Source organism: Camelus bactrianus, chromosome 5 (assembly GCF_048773025.1).
Source record: "Camelus bactrianus isolate YW-2024 breed Bactrian camel chromosome 5, ASM4877302v1, whole genome shotgun sequence".
NCBI lineage: Eukaryota > Metazoa > Chordata > Mammalia > Artiodactyla > Camelidae > Camelus > Camelus bactrianus.
Genome location: NC_133543.1, coordinates 76,740,260 through 76,758,104, shown reverse-complemented (window position 1 = coordinate 76,758,104; position 17,845 = coordinate 76,740,260). Strand labels below are relative to the sequence as shown.

Sequence of the window (17,845 nt, the reverse complement as noted above, 5' to 3'; positions counted from 1 at the left end):
ACCCATGGCACCACTATTATCTCATTATCTCTGCTGATCACTACTAACTCTCTACTTGATTTTTCTCACAGATTCAACCCAAGCTTTCTAGCTGCCTCCCACATTTATGCTTGAGTCGCTTTTATGCATCTCATGTATCATGTCATCATCTCTCCCTGACCCTCCCACTCACCAACCCATTTCATTCCCCGTACTACCTACCAAAGTTAACGCGGTTAATGGCACCGCTACCTTCATAGTTAGGAAGGACAGAAATCTAAGAATATCTTCAGCTGTTTTCTCCCTCATGTGTTAGCTAAATCCTTAGTTACAAATACTCTTTTTCCTACACTGTTACTAAGTTCTCTCCTTTCCTTTTTGTTGCTACTGCTTTCATTTTTGTGTGCCAGACCCTGGGTTACGCTTTCTGCATATGTTAAAAAAAATATTTTCAGTCTCCCTGTAAAGTAGGTTGTATAATCTCTTTCATATCACTTTTATGGATTAGGCTCAAAAAAAGTTAAATAACTTGCTGTTCCAATGGCAAGGAAATGGTGAATCTGGTATTTGATGCTAGATGGCTTTAAAGTCCAAGCTGTTTCCACTGAGCACTCTTTCACTTAACATATAAGCTCCTTCCCTATTTCATATCCACCCACTCACCTTTCCAGGTTTTGTACTTTCTCTCGGGGGCATTTTATGCCAGCCGTATGGAAATATTTCTGGTCCTGTGAACTGTTACACGCTGTTATACTTTGCCTCTCACTTGGTTCTCAACTTGTCTTTCTCAACCCTTGTCTGCTTGTTGACCTCCTTTTCTTCAGGTACCTCATAGAGGTCATTTCTATGTAGCCCCCACTCCAATCCTAACCTAAACCCCTCTCCCCCATCACCATGACACCATACCATCACCCCTGCCCTTCTACCACCACCTGCAGTGAATTGCTACAAATATTCTTGGGTTAAGGTTGTTATTTTGTTTTCTGTTTCAACTAGAATGTGATCTCGAGGCATCTTTGTAGTTTTATTAGTCTTAGCTGTGATTTGAAACTAATAGAGGTGTTCTCTCTCTACGTACCATACTGTGTACCGTATACCCATTCTAAAGGAAACACTGTAGTGTTAATCTTGGGAAGTTGTTTGGCATGTACCTGGCTTATTTGTGTATTTACATACATAAACGTTTGTTGAAGGCTCACTAGTGCTAGGTGTTTGAGATAGATGGAAAGACACCTTTGGGGGAGAGGAGGATGATTTGAATGAGGCCAGCATTTTTCTGTAGGGTGAGGGAGAAAATGTACCTGGCATTGGTGGTATGAATTAGGATTGTGAAAAACTGTAAAGACACAGGCCTGACTCTTAGGATTGTTTTGATATTGGTCCCCTAGCAGAGAGCTTGCCACTTAATAGGAAGTCAGTAAATATTTGTTCAATTAATGACTGAAGAACCAATTAATTTTGCTCATTTAATGAAGTGATGAAAAGTGTAAAATTAGAATGTTGGCATGTTATGGTTTTTTTTCCCTTGTATTGGTGGACATTTAAACTTGTAACCTTCAAGGTAAAATTCAGAAAACCAAATTATTCATGGTAATCTGAAGTTATTCTTTCTTTGAGAAGACATGTTATTGATATAAAAAGATCAATTTGCCATTATATATTAGAATAGATTTGTATATAATGAATGCTTTCTGTTGTAATTTGTTTGAACTTCCTTGAAACTCCCCTAATACTTTGTTTTGTGTGTTAATGAGTTACCCCTCAAAAGATGATCCTTAAATAGCTTGTAAAATGTTTATGCATAGTGGTTTCCCTCCTTATATGTTTGTTTTATTGTGTTATCCTTTCCTTTAATGTAACTCGCCCTTACCCCTTATCCTCCACAACTTTTTTGTTTTTGCAGTATCTCTTGCTCCTCCTCCTCCCTCCATCCTACAGGTAACTCCTCAGTTACCTTTAATGGGATTTGTGGCCAGAGTCCAAGAAAATAGTAAGTTTATGTCTTCTTTACACTGTAGTTCAGATTATAGGCATAAAATGTCATTTATGTATGATTGGCTGAATAGTCATTCATTCACTGATACTTCAGACATTTGAATATTATGAACAGGTGGCTACATGAGCAGCTAGTATGGGTGATAAAATAATTAAGATGGAGTTTTGTGCTTTCAAACAACTTAAAATCCGATAGTGAAGATAAGACAAATGAGTATTAAAATAAGGCACCAGTGAAAAGAAAGGGCACGTTTAATTGAGGAGATGCTCTTTAATCACCAGATAGCCCATCTTTCTCTCTGGATTGCTCAGACAATTAGTAGTCTGTCACTGGAGTTTTAGGGTTTTATGGCTGTCCTGGGAATCTTCTTTTAGTCCTGATTTGAGGTATAAAAATGGCCATGCCATGGTACGTCCTCTGGGACAAATTGCCAGTCTGTCTCCCGGGAGGCCTTGTAGATTGGCAGTGTATTTACATTGGCCTGCGGTCTGGTGTTGAGCTATGCAGGAGCAGATGACCAATTTTATTGACACACTGAGTTTTTCCCTAGGGAAGCACTAAGAAAGCTCAAAAGACTAATGTCTACAAAGCAGGAGGCCTGTATCAGTATTTAGTGAGGAATTACTGTTACAGAGACCAGTGAACATACCGTATGATAGATGAATTCTTTTCTTGTGAGCAGTCTACACAGCAGCCCTGGCACAGTCATGAGGTTGCATTACGGCTGTCAAATCTGAATGAGGGGAGTTAATGTTAATGAAAAATTTAAATGTCATCAGGCTGAAGTAGCCCAATGCATGCATCTCATAACAGGGACGGCCTCACCAAGGGGATAGAAATATTTGCACTCTGTTGTTAGGACTCCTGCCTCTTTGGAAATGGGCATTGCCAATACTAGAATGTAAGCTCTGTGAGAGCAGGGGGTTTTGCTTGTTTTGTTCACTGGCTGTTTCCCCAGCACTTAGAAAAGCATCTGACACACAGCAGACACTTTTAGTCCTTCCTTTTTGTGTTTCCATAGCTGACTGAAATGTCCCATTTTTATCAACACATTTCTTTCTTGTGTTGTAACTGGTTATAACCCAGTCTTACTGGCCTGAGGGCTCAGTGTCTCCTTCAGGTGCCTTTGCATCTCTATTTGCTAATTTCTGAAAATAGTCTATTTTGCTTCTGTTTATTGAAAGGTACCCCATGAGCACCTTCAGTATTTGCCACAGTGTGATTACCTTTTAGGGTGATCTTTTCTCATTTCTTTCCACGATCATATACATTTTCTCACCTACAAAATGTATAAAAATAAGAAACTTCGCACATGAGGTGAGCTGTGGCTGACTTTACAGACATAGCAGGACTTAAACATTCAAATGAATGTGGTCTTTTTCAAAACATTCACCTTAGAAAGATATATACCTATGTTTTGCAATTAGCTTTATAACTTTCAAGTACATTATTTTGAAGTTACTCTGTGTAGCAGATATTTACTCTGTTAAGTTTGACGTTTGGAAGAGTCTGGAATTATCTGGAACCAGTTACACTGGGCTAAGCAGTGCAGCTCTGATCCTGTTATCCTTCTGAACCCTCCTCGGCTCTCCACTGCTCTTCGGGAAGAGTTCAGACTGTCGCAAGGCCCTTCCTGCTTGGTACTCTTCAGCTTCCTCATGCCTCTTCCTCCTGAACTTCGGTCAGCTCTTTGAAGGGTCCCTGCTTTCTTACCTTTGTATTTGTTATTTTTCTTTACACCTGACATGAAATATCTACACCCACTCTATTCTGCTTCCCTGACCATTAACTCTTGCTCATCCTTCAAGTTCCAGGAATCTTTTCCTGACCCTCAGAGGAGATTTGGTCTACTGCTGTGATTCCCATGATGACTTAAAGCACTTACTGCACTTAATTATAAATGAAAGTCTGGTTCTCTGTGTCTCCATGATTTTTGCTCACTGCTCTAGTCTCAGTGCTGAGCATAGTAACTAGCCATTAGTAGGCTTTCAGGTGATGTTTGTTGAATGAATGATGAAACATGACTTTAAAGTTATTGAATTGATCTCATCCCATAATAGTGTAGCTTTTAACATAACAGACACTGGAGTTCAGATTCCTGCTCTCCCACTTACTGTAGGACTACTTAATCTTGGAAAGCCAGTTCCCACATCCATAAAATGAGGATTAAAAACACCACCTTCCAAGGTAAAGATTAAATGAAATAATGTGTTGTAAAGTGCTAGCCACGTAATTGGAACGTATTAAGTAAAAAATAGTAGCTTACATTAGTCTTACTAAACTGCCTCTGAGGCAGTTACAAGAAAAGGTGAAAAAGAGCAATGGCAGCATCTTTGAGTAATTTTGTAGTGTAATTTCTCAAGGTGACTGTTTTGAAAGACAGAGTTCTTTTGGATCTCTGTTTTTATGCAGTTGTTTAAAGTTAATCTCCTTACCTTATAAATGCAAATAGGATATATTATTGATTCTTACCCCAACCGTATGTAATTTGTCATAAAGTATATGCAAAAATCACATATCTGTATTTTTTCTTTATTAAAAAGCCTATTAGGGTAAAAGAATTATTTTTAGTAAATAAAATTTTGAGGTTCAGAAAATAGACAAGTTGTAAGTACAGAGTGGCACGGCAGATGGGAGGAACACCAGACCAGCACAGAGTATGATGTTGATATGGCTGATCTTCACCAGGCATCAGCAGTCTTCTAAAATCCATTTGATTCAATCAGTAGGCTTAGATTTAAAAAAAGGGAAATAAACAGCACTGCTCAGAGAACTTCATGGAAACAGCACTGATACCCCATAAATAAGCATTAATGCTGTTTATTAAAATTGGGCAGCTGATAAATGCAGCTTTATTCGGTTTGCTTTGTTGAGCTGTGCTCAAATATGTACTACTAAGCATTTTGAAAGCTTGGAGTTTCCTGAGTTTTTGAGATGATCTTTTAGACATTGCTACACTCTGATCTCTGAACTGTGGAAGCAGATTTCTATAAGGAGACAGTTTAAATATTTTAAATTAGCCTGAGGAAATTCTGGGTCAAAAGTTAGTCTGAATGACTTGAAATTCTGTATATGTAAAAACGAAACAGACACAAATATCTTGATGAGTTACCCAGAGTTGTTTGTGATTTCCACCCCACTAATTTGGTAAAAAGTATTTTTAAAAAATTCATTGAGAGGAACATAGCAGATTATTAAAATTTGACTATTCATGGAACTCATTCTAACTTGCTATAAATTAAATTTTGTTATAAATGTCCAAATTATTAACATTTCTAATAACCCCTCCTCCTCGGATATAATGTGAAGCCAAACTGTACTGTATTAGTCTCTTTCTTTGAAAAAGCGTTTTGTATCAGTATAGCAGGGTCCAGAGGCTCAGTTAATAATAATCATTTTGGCTAAACTTTATTCAGCATCCATTGGCACTGGACCAAGCTTGGAGATTCAGAACAGTATAGTTGGTGGGCAGATTTCTCTTGCTCACTCAATTTTTGAAAGATTATTATTTTCAAGTCTAGGTTTATATTCTACGAACATAGATACTTGGATAGGAGATGCAGAACTTTGCATAATGTATAGTTTTGTTATCAGCTTGATACATTCTTAGTTTCAGATGCACCACCTCCACCACCACCTGTGGAAGAACCAGTCTTTGATGAATCCCCACCACCACCGCCTCCCCCAGAAGATTATGAAGAGGAGGAAGCAGCCGTGGTTGAGTATAGTGATCCTTATGCTGAAGAGGACCCACCGTGGGCTCCAAGGTCTTACTTGGAAAAGGGTAGGTTTCAGAGGGAGACCTGGGAGATGGGAGGCACCTCTCTGTTGACGTGACACTTGCTGGTACTGAAGAGAATCTTACTTATTTTTTACTGATTCAGTAAAGTTTTGCCCATATAACCTGTACATTTTTTATTAATTTCGTTTACAATGTTCGTGATTTTGAAAGTCACACTAGTAAAATTCTGTGACTGTGATTTTTATTCATTATTTATTGTTCCTATTTGAACATGCTTTTTTATGAATGGTTTCTGTAGGAAAAATTTTAAAAAGATAGGGTTTTCCTGGAATGACTCAGGAAGAGGAGGATTTTTCCAAATTATGTTATTCCTGTTCCCATGCTTTAAGGCATTCTTTTGTGGCATCTTATATCAGATATTTCCATTTAAGTATCTCCATATGAAACTTTCTTCCAAAGAATAATGGTCTCTCAGGTTTTTTTTTTTATGAAGTAGTTATTTGGCATTTCTTTTGGTGAAAGTTTCTTTGAATATATTAGCTACCCTGATATGGCACTTTGGGGACACAGGCTTCCAAGTGTCATGAAGACTAGTCAGCTCAGAAAAAATGTGTGTTGTCTTGAAGGACGTTTTCTGTTGAGGAAGTTAAAGCTACAAACTCACTGGGTTTCAAAACTGACTGCACGTTAGAATCACCTGGAGAGCTTACATTAACAAATAGTGCCTTCCACTTCTGGCTAAGCTTAAGCAACAGTAATCAGATTCACCCTCCCTCCTAAAACAGTTAGGAATGAACCAGAAAAAAATATAAAAAAAATAATGGTTTTCAGACATTGGATAACAGGCATTGGTGGACTGTGACCCCAGAAAGAAGGAACTCAAACAAGGTGAGCCTTTAATTGTCCTTGCTTGCTACCTAGAGGCAGTTTCCAGGCCACGGAGCAAGGAGGTAGAACCCAAATAAGCCTGGAGGTCTCACTAAGTAGAGAAGATACAGACCAGAGTTTTGGGAGGCCACGGAGAATAGGTAACTACACGAAGACACAGAACAGAGTTCAGGCTGTCTGTGGGAGGGTCCCCTTGAATCTTTGACAGAGTAATGATCTGTACATGTATGCGAAGAAACTACCTGAGTTTGGAAAAAGAACCAGAAAAGAGTAAGCAGAAGAATTCTTAGAAATAACAGGCCTGGGAATAGTTCATGTTCCCCAACCAGCGACAGCAGAAAGACCTTGTAATACACAAGGCATTGGGAAGAGGCCTCAAGAGTGTGTTCCCTCAGTTGTAGGGCCAAATTAGCTCTAGACCAAAGGTTGCCCTAACAAACGCTTAAATGCAAGCTTTGAAAGCATCCAACTGATTTTAAGTAACTTAACGTTGCTCCAGAATAAAACCTAGCACTGTTCAAAGAAGTCAACAAAATCCAGTGCACTAAAAAGTAAGATTCATAGTGACCAGCATCCAGTCAGAAATTACAAGGCATGTAAAAAGGTAGGAAAATATAACCTGTAACTAAAAGAAAAGCCAGTCAGGAGGAACAAACCCAGAAGTGACCAGGATGGTGGAATTACCAGAGAAGGGTATAGCTATTAAAAAGGCCACGTATGTTGGAGAAGGTAAAGGAAAACAAGAACATGAGAGGTAAGTAGAATATATTTTTTAAAAAGGAGAAAGAGAAACTTACATAGAATTTCTGGAAATGAAAGATACAGTATCTTAAGTGACACTCAGAAGTAAAGATCGGCAGCCTTGACAGTACAACATTAGAAACTGTCCAAAACGAGGCACAGAGAAAAAAACCTGTGACAAAAAACAGCAACAGATATGTGGGACAATATTAAATAATCTTTATTCACAGAAGGTATTGTCTTATATGTAAAAGGTCCTAAGGAGTCTACAAAAAAGCTGGTAGAATGAAAAAGTGAACTTAGCAAGGTGGTAGGCTACAAAGTTGATGTGCAAAGTTAAATGCATTTTTATATACTAGCATCAAACAATGGAGGTTGAAATTTACAAAATAATCTTCTGTAATAACATCAAAAATATGAGGTACTTAGGGATGAATTTAGTAAAATATGTGCAAGACCTATATGATGAAAACTATAAAACATTAAAGAGAAATTAATAAAGGCCTTAAACAAATTGAAATAAATAAATATTATGTTCTTTGATCATTATTGTTAAGAGATTTATTTTCCCCAAATTGATCTCCGTTGAAGGCAATCTCAGAAAAAATTCCAGCAGTCATTCCCACAGAAATTGACAAGAGGATTCTAAAAGTCATATGGAAATGCAAAAGACCTAGTGTAGTCAAAACAATTTTGAAAAAGGAGACTAATGTTGGAGGATTTAAACTACCTGATTTCACAGTTCTAGTGTAAAGTTCCAGTAATCAGGGCAGTGCGGTAAAACTATGGAAATATAAGCCAGTGGAATATAGAGTCCAGAAAATGATCCACACATACTGTTTGACAAAAGTGCCAAGGTAATTCAATGGGGGAAAGATGGTATTTTCAACAGATAGCGCTCTAACAACTGGACATCCATATGCAAAACACGAACTTCCACCCTTACCTCACCATTCACAAAAATTGACTCGAAATGTATTTTAGACCTGAATGTAAAACTAATATAGAAAATCTGTGTTTCGGGGTTAGGAAAAAATTTTTACAGAGTGCATATTAAAACACGTGAAGTTTAAAATAAAAAATTGATAAATTGAATTTCATTAAATTAAACTTTTCTTCTTTAACAACAGTGTTAAGAAAATGACAAGGCAAGCCATGTAGCTTGGGAAGAATATTTGCAAAATATCCCAGGAGACAAACAATTTGTAGAAAAACAGTTTGAATATATGTCATCAAAAAAGATACATGAATTGCAAATAATTACATGAAAAGATGCTCAACATTATTAGTCATTAGGAAAATGCAAGTTTCCATGTTCAAGTTACCATGAACCAAACTAAATATCACTAACACCCTCTGGAATGGCTACAGTTAAAAACACTGACAATACCAAGTGTTGGAGAAAGTGGTGAAACAGGAGCTGGTCCAGGGTGCACTGCTGGTTGCAGCATGTTCCAGCCACTTTGGAGAACAGTTGGCAGTTTCTTATGAAGTTAGACATATACCTACCAGCTGATCTGGCAGTCCACTGCTATGCATTTACTTAAGAGGAATGAAGGTGTATGTTCACAAAAAGACTTGAATGTTCATGGCTGCTTTATTCATAATAGCCAAAACTAGAAACAACCCACATGTCTCAACTGGTGAATGGATACGCTAATTGTAGGCTATCTATCCATTCAGTGGAATACTGTTCAGCAATGAAAAGGAATAAACTACTGGTGTAAGCAGTAGTACGGAGGGATTTCCAACATTATGCTAATGAAGGAATCCAGACACAAAAGACTCATACTTTATGATTCCATCTAAATGAACTGCAGACGATGAGTGGTTTTGGGGGACGAATACTGGCAGGTGAGAGAATTTACATAGGGCCATAGGGGACTTTGAGGTGATAGGCATTGTTCTATATAATGATTGTGGTGGTAGTTAATTTGGCCTGTATACAGGTGCATGCATTTGTCAAAACTCACTGAATTCTACACTTGTGATTGTGTTTTGTGTCTAAATTACACCTTAATAAAGCTCTTTTTAAGGTGAAAAAAAAAGAGCCCAGGGTACTACACTAGGGTGTGGCCTTGGACATTGACGTGTTTTACAAACTCCTTAGCTGATTTTAACACTGTCCTGGGCAAAATGATGACAGTTTTCAGGGGCTGAAAAAACCAGCTCAGTGATTCCTTAAGCAACAAGCACAATAAAAAGATTCATTTGCATGTTAAAAATCTACCCTTCAGTGAACATGTTGTAAAAATCTGGAAAGATTTGTAAGAGAGTTTGTTTTCGGTCCAAGTAATTCTTTAAAATTTAAAAGCAAAGTGCCTCAATTATTTCCTAAGATAGTTTCAAAGTTTGATTTATCTCTGTTAAGTTCAAATCTTTCAAAACCTGAAAATCACATAAGCTCCTCCTTAATCTTCTGGCAAAACAAAAATAGCCAGCTGTGTTCAGCTTATGATTGCTTTTTGTTTGAATGTGCATAAATGTGAAGGCTCTTGCCTAATGTCTTATTTTGTTATCTTAGACTTAGGACGTGGTTCTCAACCATGCTTACATATTAGGGTCACCTAGGGAGTATCTGATATGTCTGCACTTCCAGACCTCTTAAATCAGAATCTGTGTACGTGGGACCCAGGCATCAGAATTCTTTAAAGTTTCTCAGATAATTCCAAGGCTGAAAACCACCAGATAGGTTTATCTTAACCCTTGATTACTGCCCATACTAGTCAAGTGGAGATAATCTGTATGTGTAAATATTTTGATTTAACTTGGGTAGAGAACAGATATTTTCATTTATTTATTATGTGCCTGGCATAATAGAAGACTTACTACGTATGTAAGGCAGTTAGTCTTCCCATTTTGCAAAGAAGGAAGTTGATGTTCAAAATAATTTATGTTACAGAATATAACAGAAGATGTTTGTGTTACAGGAAGGACAGTGTATCACAATGGTTATTAATGATAAGAAAAGAGGCTAACATTTATATAGACTGTCTGCCATATACAGGGGCCTGGGCTGTGTATCTGTGTTGTGTTATTTAATATAACAGTACTTTGAGGTGCTAGCACTATTACAATTCCCATTATACAGTTGAGTGAAAAGCAGCTCAGGAAAGTTAAGTATGTTCTGTAAACTAGTAATTGGTAGAGCTGAGATTTGAACTAGATGCCATAACTCCCGAGCCCACATTATTAACATTGTCCTAAGCTTGAGCCCTGGCCAACCTGGGACTGAGTCTTGGCTCTGTTGTTTACTAGCGTTAAGTGATCTGGCAAGCACTGACTTATTTGTCAGTGCCCATTTTATATCCCTTCCTTCTATCAAACATTCTGTTCTTGTGTTCTTCAGCTCAGTGTCATAACTTCTTGGTAGAAGTATAAACAATGTGTGGTAATTTATCAGATAGCATTTCTGTCCTCACAAGACTGACAGCCCCTTGTCCTACTCATCATTTTGCCTCTAAAAGTCAGAATGGATGCTCCATTAATGACTGTCAAAAAATGAATAGTGCCATTCACTATGGGCACTATCTGGGGAGTCCAGAAGGCTGCTTGGAGGACATGGCATATATGATGTGCCTTGAATGAGTATGAATTTCTCAAGGCAGAGAAGAGAGCTGGGAAGAGCCACCCAGGCAGAGGGGATCCTGAATGAAAGGGCATGGTGAGTGGTGTCGGGTGCAGGGGGGTGTGGGGGTTGTAGGCAGGGGTGGGTGAGCTAGGAGAGCAGGAAGGGAAGGACTTTGTAAGTGATGATGGGGGGTCTTGAATACTAGGCTGAGGTGTTTGGAATGTTTTTCTTTTTTAAAAATGGTGGTAGAGGGAAATTGTAGATTTTGGGCAGGTTAATGATAAGTTCCCACATACTTACGTCTTAATTTTGTTAAGATACTGGATAATAGTGTAGAATGCTTTAGAACGAAAGAAAAATAGGAGTTGGAAAGAGCAGGTTGGATGTTTTTCTAAGAAAGAGATGAGGGCCTCAACTGAGGCAGTGGTGCTGAAAACCTTGTTCACATAAATAAGTAGATGGCAAATGGAAGTATTGTTCATGCAGCACTGTCACTCAGTTCTTTTAACTCTTTCAGAGTTATTTGCCAAAAATCATATAATGCTCTTTCTTTAAAAATCATGTTTTATATGATGTGTTATCTGAAAACCCCATTAAAGTCTACTTTAACTGTTGTTAAAAGTAAAAAAATGGGAGCCACCTAACCTGCAGAATGGTTGGGTTAGTCAGTGGAGTAATTCTCTTTCTTAATACCACACCAGTTTTGAATTGTCCCCTTGGCACCCAAGGTGTTTTGTGCTTAACAAAAATACAGTGGCGTACTATCCTTAAGTAGGTGAAGGATAAACAGGAAATGAGAACTTTTATTTCTTTTATTTCTTTTAATAGACTGACGCATGACTCACGGTATCACAAGCAGGTCAGATTTAGAAAGCAGTCTTTATACAAGTTGAGGATCTAGAAAGAAACTCTGTAAAAATCATGTCATTCATACTGCTTAGAAAATCTTAAGGTAAGCCAGTAAAATGTGTATTCCAGTTTAAAGACTGCTACATTGATTAGGGCAGTGACTGTGGTGATGGGGAAAAGTGTTTGGATTTGAGAGATTTAGAAGGTAGAACTAACAGGACTTGAGAATATTTTCCTGTAAATTACTTTTCAGTGGATTTGCATTTCTGTAAGCATCAAGAATGTTATCAGTTCAAAAGAGCTAAAAAATACTAGATTGACTGGAAATACTCTACATATCTTGTATTCTCTTACGTTTATAGTTAAGTTTTTATGTCAGTTATATTTGTTTAAGTGTTTGGTTATATTTTGAGAAATACACTAAATTCTTCCTACGTCTCTGAAGTATTTTCTGGCATCCTAGATCACTAGAATGGCAAGTATTCAGAGTTTAAGAAAGCCATTGAATTTTTATTAAAGCAGACCAGAAACACAAAGTAACTGGGGCAAGTTGCATTATATCAAAAGTCCCTGTTTTGGTTTCTGTTTCTTATTTATTTTATGTGAAGATGAAGGTATAATCAATTCTGAGCAGTGTAATAAAGGTACAGAGAATCTTTTTATAAAAAAGATAAATCTTCAAGTGGATTTGAGCAAGTTAAAGGGTATCGCAATTTAACCAAACTGTTGAGGAAGGTGCAGTAACTTAGGAACCAGAGATTGTCCCAGAAATCATTGAAAGGCCCCAGTTACCAAGTTATTTAAGTAATGAAAATCATAGGAGCGCTTACAGGTATCTCAGTTTTCTTACCACTTTTAGTCTGTTATTGTGGATTTGTTAAATTGGGGCATCATGCAGGATGTGTTTTGAAAGACCATCATTCACACATGTAACCTGTGGGAGTTGAGCCACTATTCTTAGTGAATAGGCACTGGCCACTGGTTCTAGAAGGTGTGAGAAAGGAGATGTAATTCTGCTATTCTCTTAGTCTATCTCATTTTCTCACTGGCCTCTCCTAGTGTATCTCACTGCATTAGTATAATTCTCATGTTTAAAGATACGTGTTTTTGCACAATATGGTGCTTTACCACAAGCTCAACTGAAGAACTAGCCATCTTTCCCTATTCTGGAATTGTGTGTATCTCTTCGTTGAGACTGTTGAAGGGTAAGTTGAACTAAATATGATTTTTCATCATTTATACAGTTTTGAACCTAACTCCCTAAGGTGGGACTCCATCATAGAGGACTGGGTATTAGAAACAAAAACTAGTTTTTGGTCTGTGTTTAGAAAATCACTATGTTTGAAGTGCTGTGGAAGTTAGGAAAAGAGGGCTATTCATTTATTTGGTTCTGCCTTTCTAGGAAGGTTATTCTTCTTTTTCATATCCTTTTTTTCCCCCCTCTAGTTGTGGCAATTTATGATTATACAAAAGACAAGGAAGATGAGCTGTCCTTTCAGGAAGGAGCCATTATTTATGTCATCAAGAAGAATGACGACGGTTGGTATGAGGGAGTTATGAATGGAGTGACCGGGCTCTTTCCTGGCAATTACGTGGAGTCTATCATGCATTATTCTGAATAAAGCTCAGCAGGGCCGTGTGTCCCTCACAGGAATAGCCAGGTCTTCCCAATATCAAAAGGCCCTGGGGATTCCTCTCCAGTGAAATGAATGAAGGATACAAAGGACAAAACCTACTTTTTTTTTTTTTTTTTTTTTTGGTTTATCCCTCAGTATTAAATAAGCTAGCTGAGTTTGAACAAATGGATCTTTCTGCCATCACTTTACTATGCCTGAGCTGTTTGGATTGAAATAAAGTGACCGTTTCTGACTATATCAGAGGTATAACAGCATAACTATGTAAAATAAATCAGGTTAAGACTGATTTCAGGAAAAAAAAATCTGGGATTTTTCTCAGGAATACTGTACACTCTTGGGATTTCTCCTCCTGCAGAGTCTGTGGCATTGGCTGTTCTTCAGCGTCCGTGCACAAGGTTAGCCTCGTGGCCTAGTGTGTACCCCAGCCCCACACTTTCTCCCACTTGTCTGAGGAGGAGGGAACCAGTATTTAAATACCATACATAAGCATTTTTATAGTTGTTTCAGACGGCTTATTTCCTCTTCAACACTGTAAACCCTGTATTCTCTTGCACTCGAGTGCACCAGGTGAGTTAATGCTGAGTTGACTTGCGTCCCTTCATGTTTCTCAGTCTGTAGATTGAGGAGGATGAGATGAGTCTCCAGACATTCTGAGGCTGGGTAACGCCTGCCGGTTTGATTCTGATGTGCTGCTGCTGCATGAGACTGCACTGCCACCCTTGGCCGGTGTCGCCACGTGCGCGGCGTGGCTTCACGGGCTGCGGCGGCTGTGTGAAGGCATACATGCAGCTGCCTGGGGTCTGAGGAGGCGGAGCTGCAGCAGCGCTCTGCTCGGGCGTCCTGAACACTTGCCTTAGGTGCTCTTTTGAGGAGGAGGATTTTAGAGGTCAGACCAACTATTTCTTTACTTCTTTCTCTATTTAGAAAAACATTCTTTTTGGGGAAAATAGCTATTTTCAAATCTCTTGAGTCACTGGGAATAAAAGGCTTGCTACTGTGCTCTCTGAATGTTATTAATGGCAAATACCAGCCACTGCCGAGTTGTTTACTCACAACTTAGAAGATAAATACTCCTCTGATTTTGTATGATTGGCCTTTTAAGTAGATGCTCTTGGTAAAAATTTGAACCTTATTTCTGACTAAGTATAGTGGGATAAGAGGCATAATGCCAAATACTTATCCAAGTTTGTTTTTTTTTCCCCATCTGCACAATTATAGCTTCAAATCCAGTGGAGTTTGGAAGGCAGATGGTTTTAGTCATCTCTTCTGTAATCAGTATAAGAGATACTGAAAAAAGTCCAGGAGGCCTTGCTGCTCAGCAGGTGAATACTGTGACGAGCCAGCTCACAGGCCAGAGCCGCCATGGGTTCTTCCCAGTCCCAGTGACATGGCCAGGAGATGACACCTTTGCCAGGTGACTTCCCAGTGGGCGAAAGCTGAGAAGCAGTAGCTGCACGTACCTCAGACATGGGCCTGGCCCAGGACAGGTGGTGCAGATGGAGGAAACGAACAGGTGTAGTAGGTGTGAGGGAGTTCCCATGACGTAGGCAGACGTTAGTATTTCACTTGGGAGTCTGTGATCCCAGCACACCATTTAACTGAGACTCAAGATATAGCGTTTCCTTATCAAGACTTTTAAAGTTGCAGGTTTCCCCCCTCACCTCCCCCCACACACTGCAAGTTAGCTAGTTTGCTTTAGATTTCTCCAACACTTTGAATTTAGTTCTCATTATCTTGCCTCCAGGACACATGGCACTTCACACTTTGTTAGATTATCTTGACACTCTGTTCCCTGTCTTCCTTCAAAGTAATGGTCCTGAGTGTCCTCTGAGCCTTCAGCTTCATTATGGACCCAACCAAGACCACACATGGAGAGGGTAAACTCTTCTTAGTGTTGGGGTAGAACTAGGAAAACTGTTTTGAAACTAGATGTTCAAAGTTATTTAAATAGCTTTTGGCTGAGAAAGCTTAGTTGCTTACTAAGGTAGAGGGTATTTTGAAATCCAACAAATAGTTCCCACAGCTCACACCGACAGAAGCCCAGAAGACAACTGTGCAAAAAGATTTGGTGGTCAGCTTGCCTGTTGGACCCTTGCTGGACTGGGGAGCAGAGAAGACATTAGTGAAGTCCTTCCTACCGAAGACCTGCAGCGGGGGCATCCATAGGTCAGCTGATTCTTCCTACATGTTTTAATACTAACGTGTGTGATTTGCTTTAAAAGCAACAACCTGTTGGATTTTCTGCATATTTAAAATTTTTGTACAGTTTTGAATTCTGTATATTGTTTTGGAAGGATGCTATGTAATGATGGGCCAGGCCTAAAGTCATTGGAGACTTTTAATGTATGTAATATTTCATAGATTGCATGCTATTAATAGTCTGTGAGGGTAATATTTGCTTTATCGTAAGTTTCCCCCATTTATCTTTTTATAAACTATAAGATGGTTGGTAGTAGGAGTTCCAAATGAATGCAGAAATCTTACATCCTATGTAATTTTGTGGCAAAGATGATCTGGGTCTAAATCTGCTGACCAGAAAGCAACCACTTTACCAGGATAGAGGGAATCTAGTGGGAGAGATTTTTTCCCCTCTCCTGGAGTGTTTCCTTTTTGACTTGTTCCTTTATTTTTTTAAAGGAAAAGGGGAGTAGACTCAACCCTTAAGTCACCCCATTCCCCTCTGCCCCCTTTAAGTATTACTATTTGAAAGGCCATAGAGCGGTGGATGAAAATACAACTTCTTGTAGTCGACCTTTTGGCCAAGGCAATAACTTAAAAACCAAAAGTGTCCATGTGTCAAAATCTAGACTTGAGAGATTCAGCCTGTGTTTGGAATACATGTGAATCTTTTAAGATGTCTTGTTCAGTATTTGCCATCATTTGGCTACTTTGTCTTCTTCAGAGGCACCTGCTAGTTGTACCTTAGGGTTGGCAATGGCCCCACTCCTTTTGCTGTGTTCCTAAAAGTCACTGGGTGAGACATTTTCATCCCTCCCTTCCTTTCCCCGCCTGCTGCTACTGATCACCCAGCCAGACTGCGCGGCGCGTCTTCACGGTGATCCCTGCAGTGCAGCCGTGCTCCTCAGCGGTCTCATGTCGATCAGAGGTGACTACTGAAGCCCTTCCTGTCTGAGGCGTCAAAATGATAGTAGTTTGCTTTTATCTTTCTGTGTCCATTTTCTTTTAGCAGGTGACCTTTCACCATTAAGAACGGTTGTTTTTTTTTAACTGCCTTTTCTCCTCCATGCGTGGCATGTCTTGAAGGCCATCTCTCTTTGAAAAGGGTTTGATGGAGCAATTACCAGGTGGCTGCCAAGTCTTGGAAAAGAAAAAGAATGGGGCTCTCTATGACTTACCATCTGTTCACTTCTGAACTTTGGCCAGAAACTCCTGATTGGTGTTAAGGTGATTTCTCTCACACTATTTACTTAGAATCAGAAATTTTAGAGCTAGATGAGATTTCAGAAATTTTAGTTCAATCTCATTTTACTGATGAGGTTAGATGTGTCTTTTCAGTTACAGCTAGTTAACAGCAGAATTCCTGACCCAATGCCTGGTCATTCTACAACTGTCTTTTTTAATTGTGCTGTATGTTTTGATAAATACTATTCAAGGTGTTGTTTGAAGGAGTGTATTAAGTGCATCCTTTACTAGTGAAAGTAATCTTCATTTTAACCCTTCTTGAAAAAAAAAAAAAAGCCTACACTCAGTACAAATGGTTTTTTCCATAAGGTGTACGTAGCTAAAATACAACAGTATTTCAGCACTGGAAGGAGCGCAGCACAGCCTTATTTGAGAGAGCCTTACAAACAGTTCTTCAGTGGAGGCATTACGCTCATTACCTTAAGTTTATTTTATGCTGACCTTTGTTCGTATTTCTTGAGAATTTCACAATTCTTTCAAAAAAAAAAAATTGATAGGGCCGAGCTGTGTATAAATGATCCTTGCTAAACCTTGAGGGGTTTTTTGTAAAAAAAAAAAAAAAAAAAAAAAAAAGAAGACAAAAAGCTTATTTTCACATTAAAATGTAAATGTCTTTTGCACCTTCAGAAGTCTATGGAAAAGTAGTTTTTATCATATTTTGTGTCCATGCATCTTTTTCTTAACAAAATGGTTTACAAAACAGAATGTAAACAATTTGCGATCTGGCCAGTTGTACTTCAGCTCCCAGAGGGAGGGTTGGTGTTATGAGTGAAAACTGGAGGGAGCAATCTGTTGCCAGTGATGTTTCTTGTGTGTGCCATTAAACCACCTCCAGATGCGGGGGGAACATTCACTTTTTAATTTTGAAATTGTACTTGGAATTAATTGTTGCTGTGTACTAAGAACTTGGCCTAAATAAAATCCTACAAAATAAGTGCCTTAGGAATGTATTTCTGCCAAGGTGGTAACTTCTAAGATGTGTCAGGATCTTTGCCAGTTGCTCTAAATAATTACTTTCT

The 17,845-nt window shown here is 38.7% G+C and overlaps 1 protein-coding gene across 14 annotated transcripts in view; it reads left to right on the top strand.

The window, feature by feature from the left end:
* The window catches only part of ABI2 (abl interactor 2), a 110,290-nt gene extending 92,530 nt beyond the window's left edge, over positions 1–17,760 (top strand). For 6 of the 14 annotated variants that reach the window (XM_074364143.1, XM_074364140.1, XM_074364136.1 and 3 more), the window contains 3 exons: positions 1,883–1,969; positions 5,586–5,759; positions 13,213–13,523. In XM_074364143.1, the coding sequence (XP_074220244.1) occupies positions 1,883–1,969; positions 5,586–5,759; positions 13,213–13,388 (437 nt within the window). In that variant the 3' untranslated portion in view covers positions 13,389–13,523. The other 8 variants (XM_074364145.1, XM_074364142.1, XM_074364138.1 and 5 more) reach the window with 3 other exon arrangements.
* The last annotated feature ends 85 nt before the right edge of the window (positions 17,761–17,845 follow it).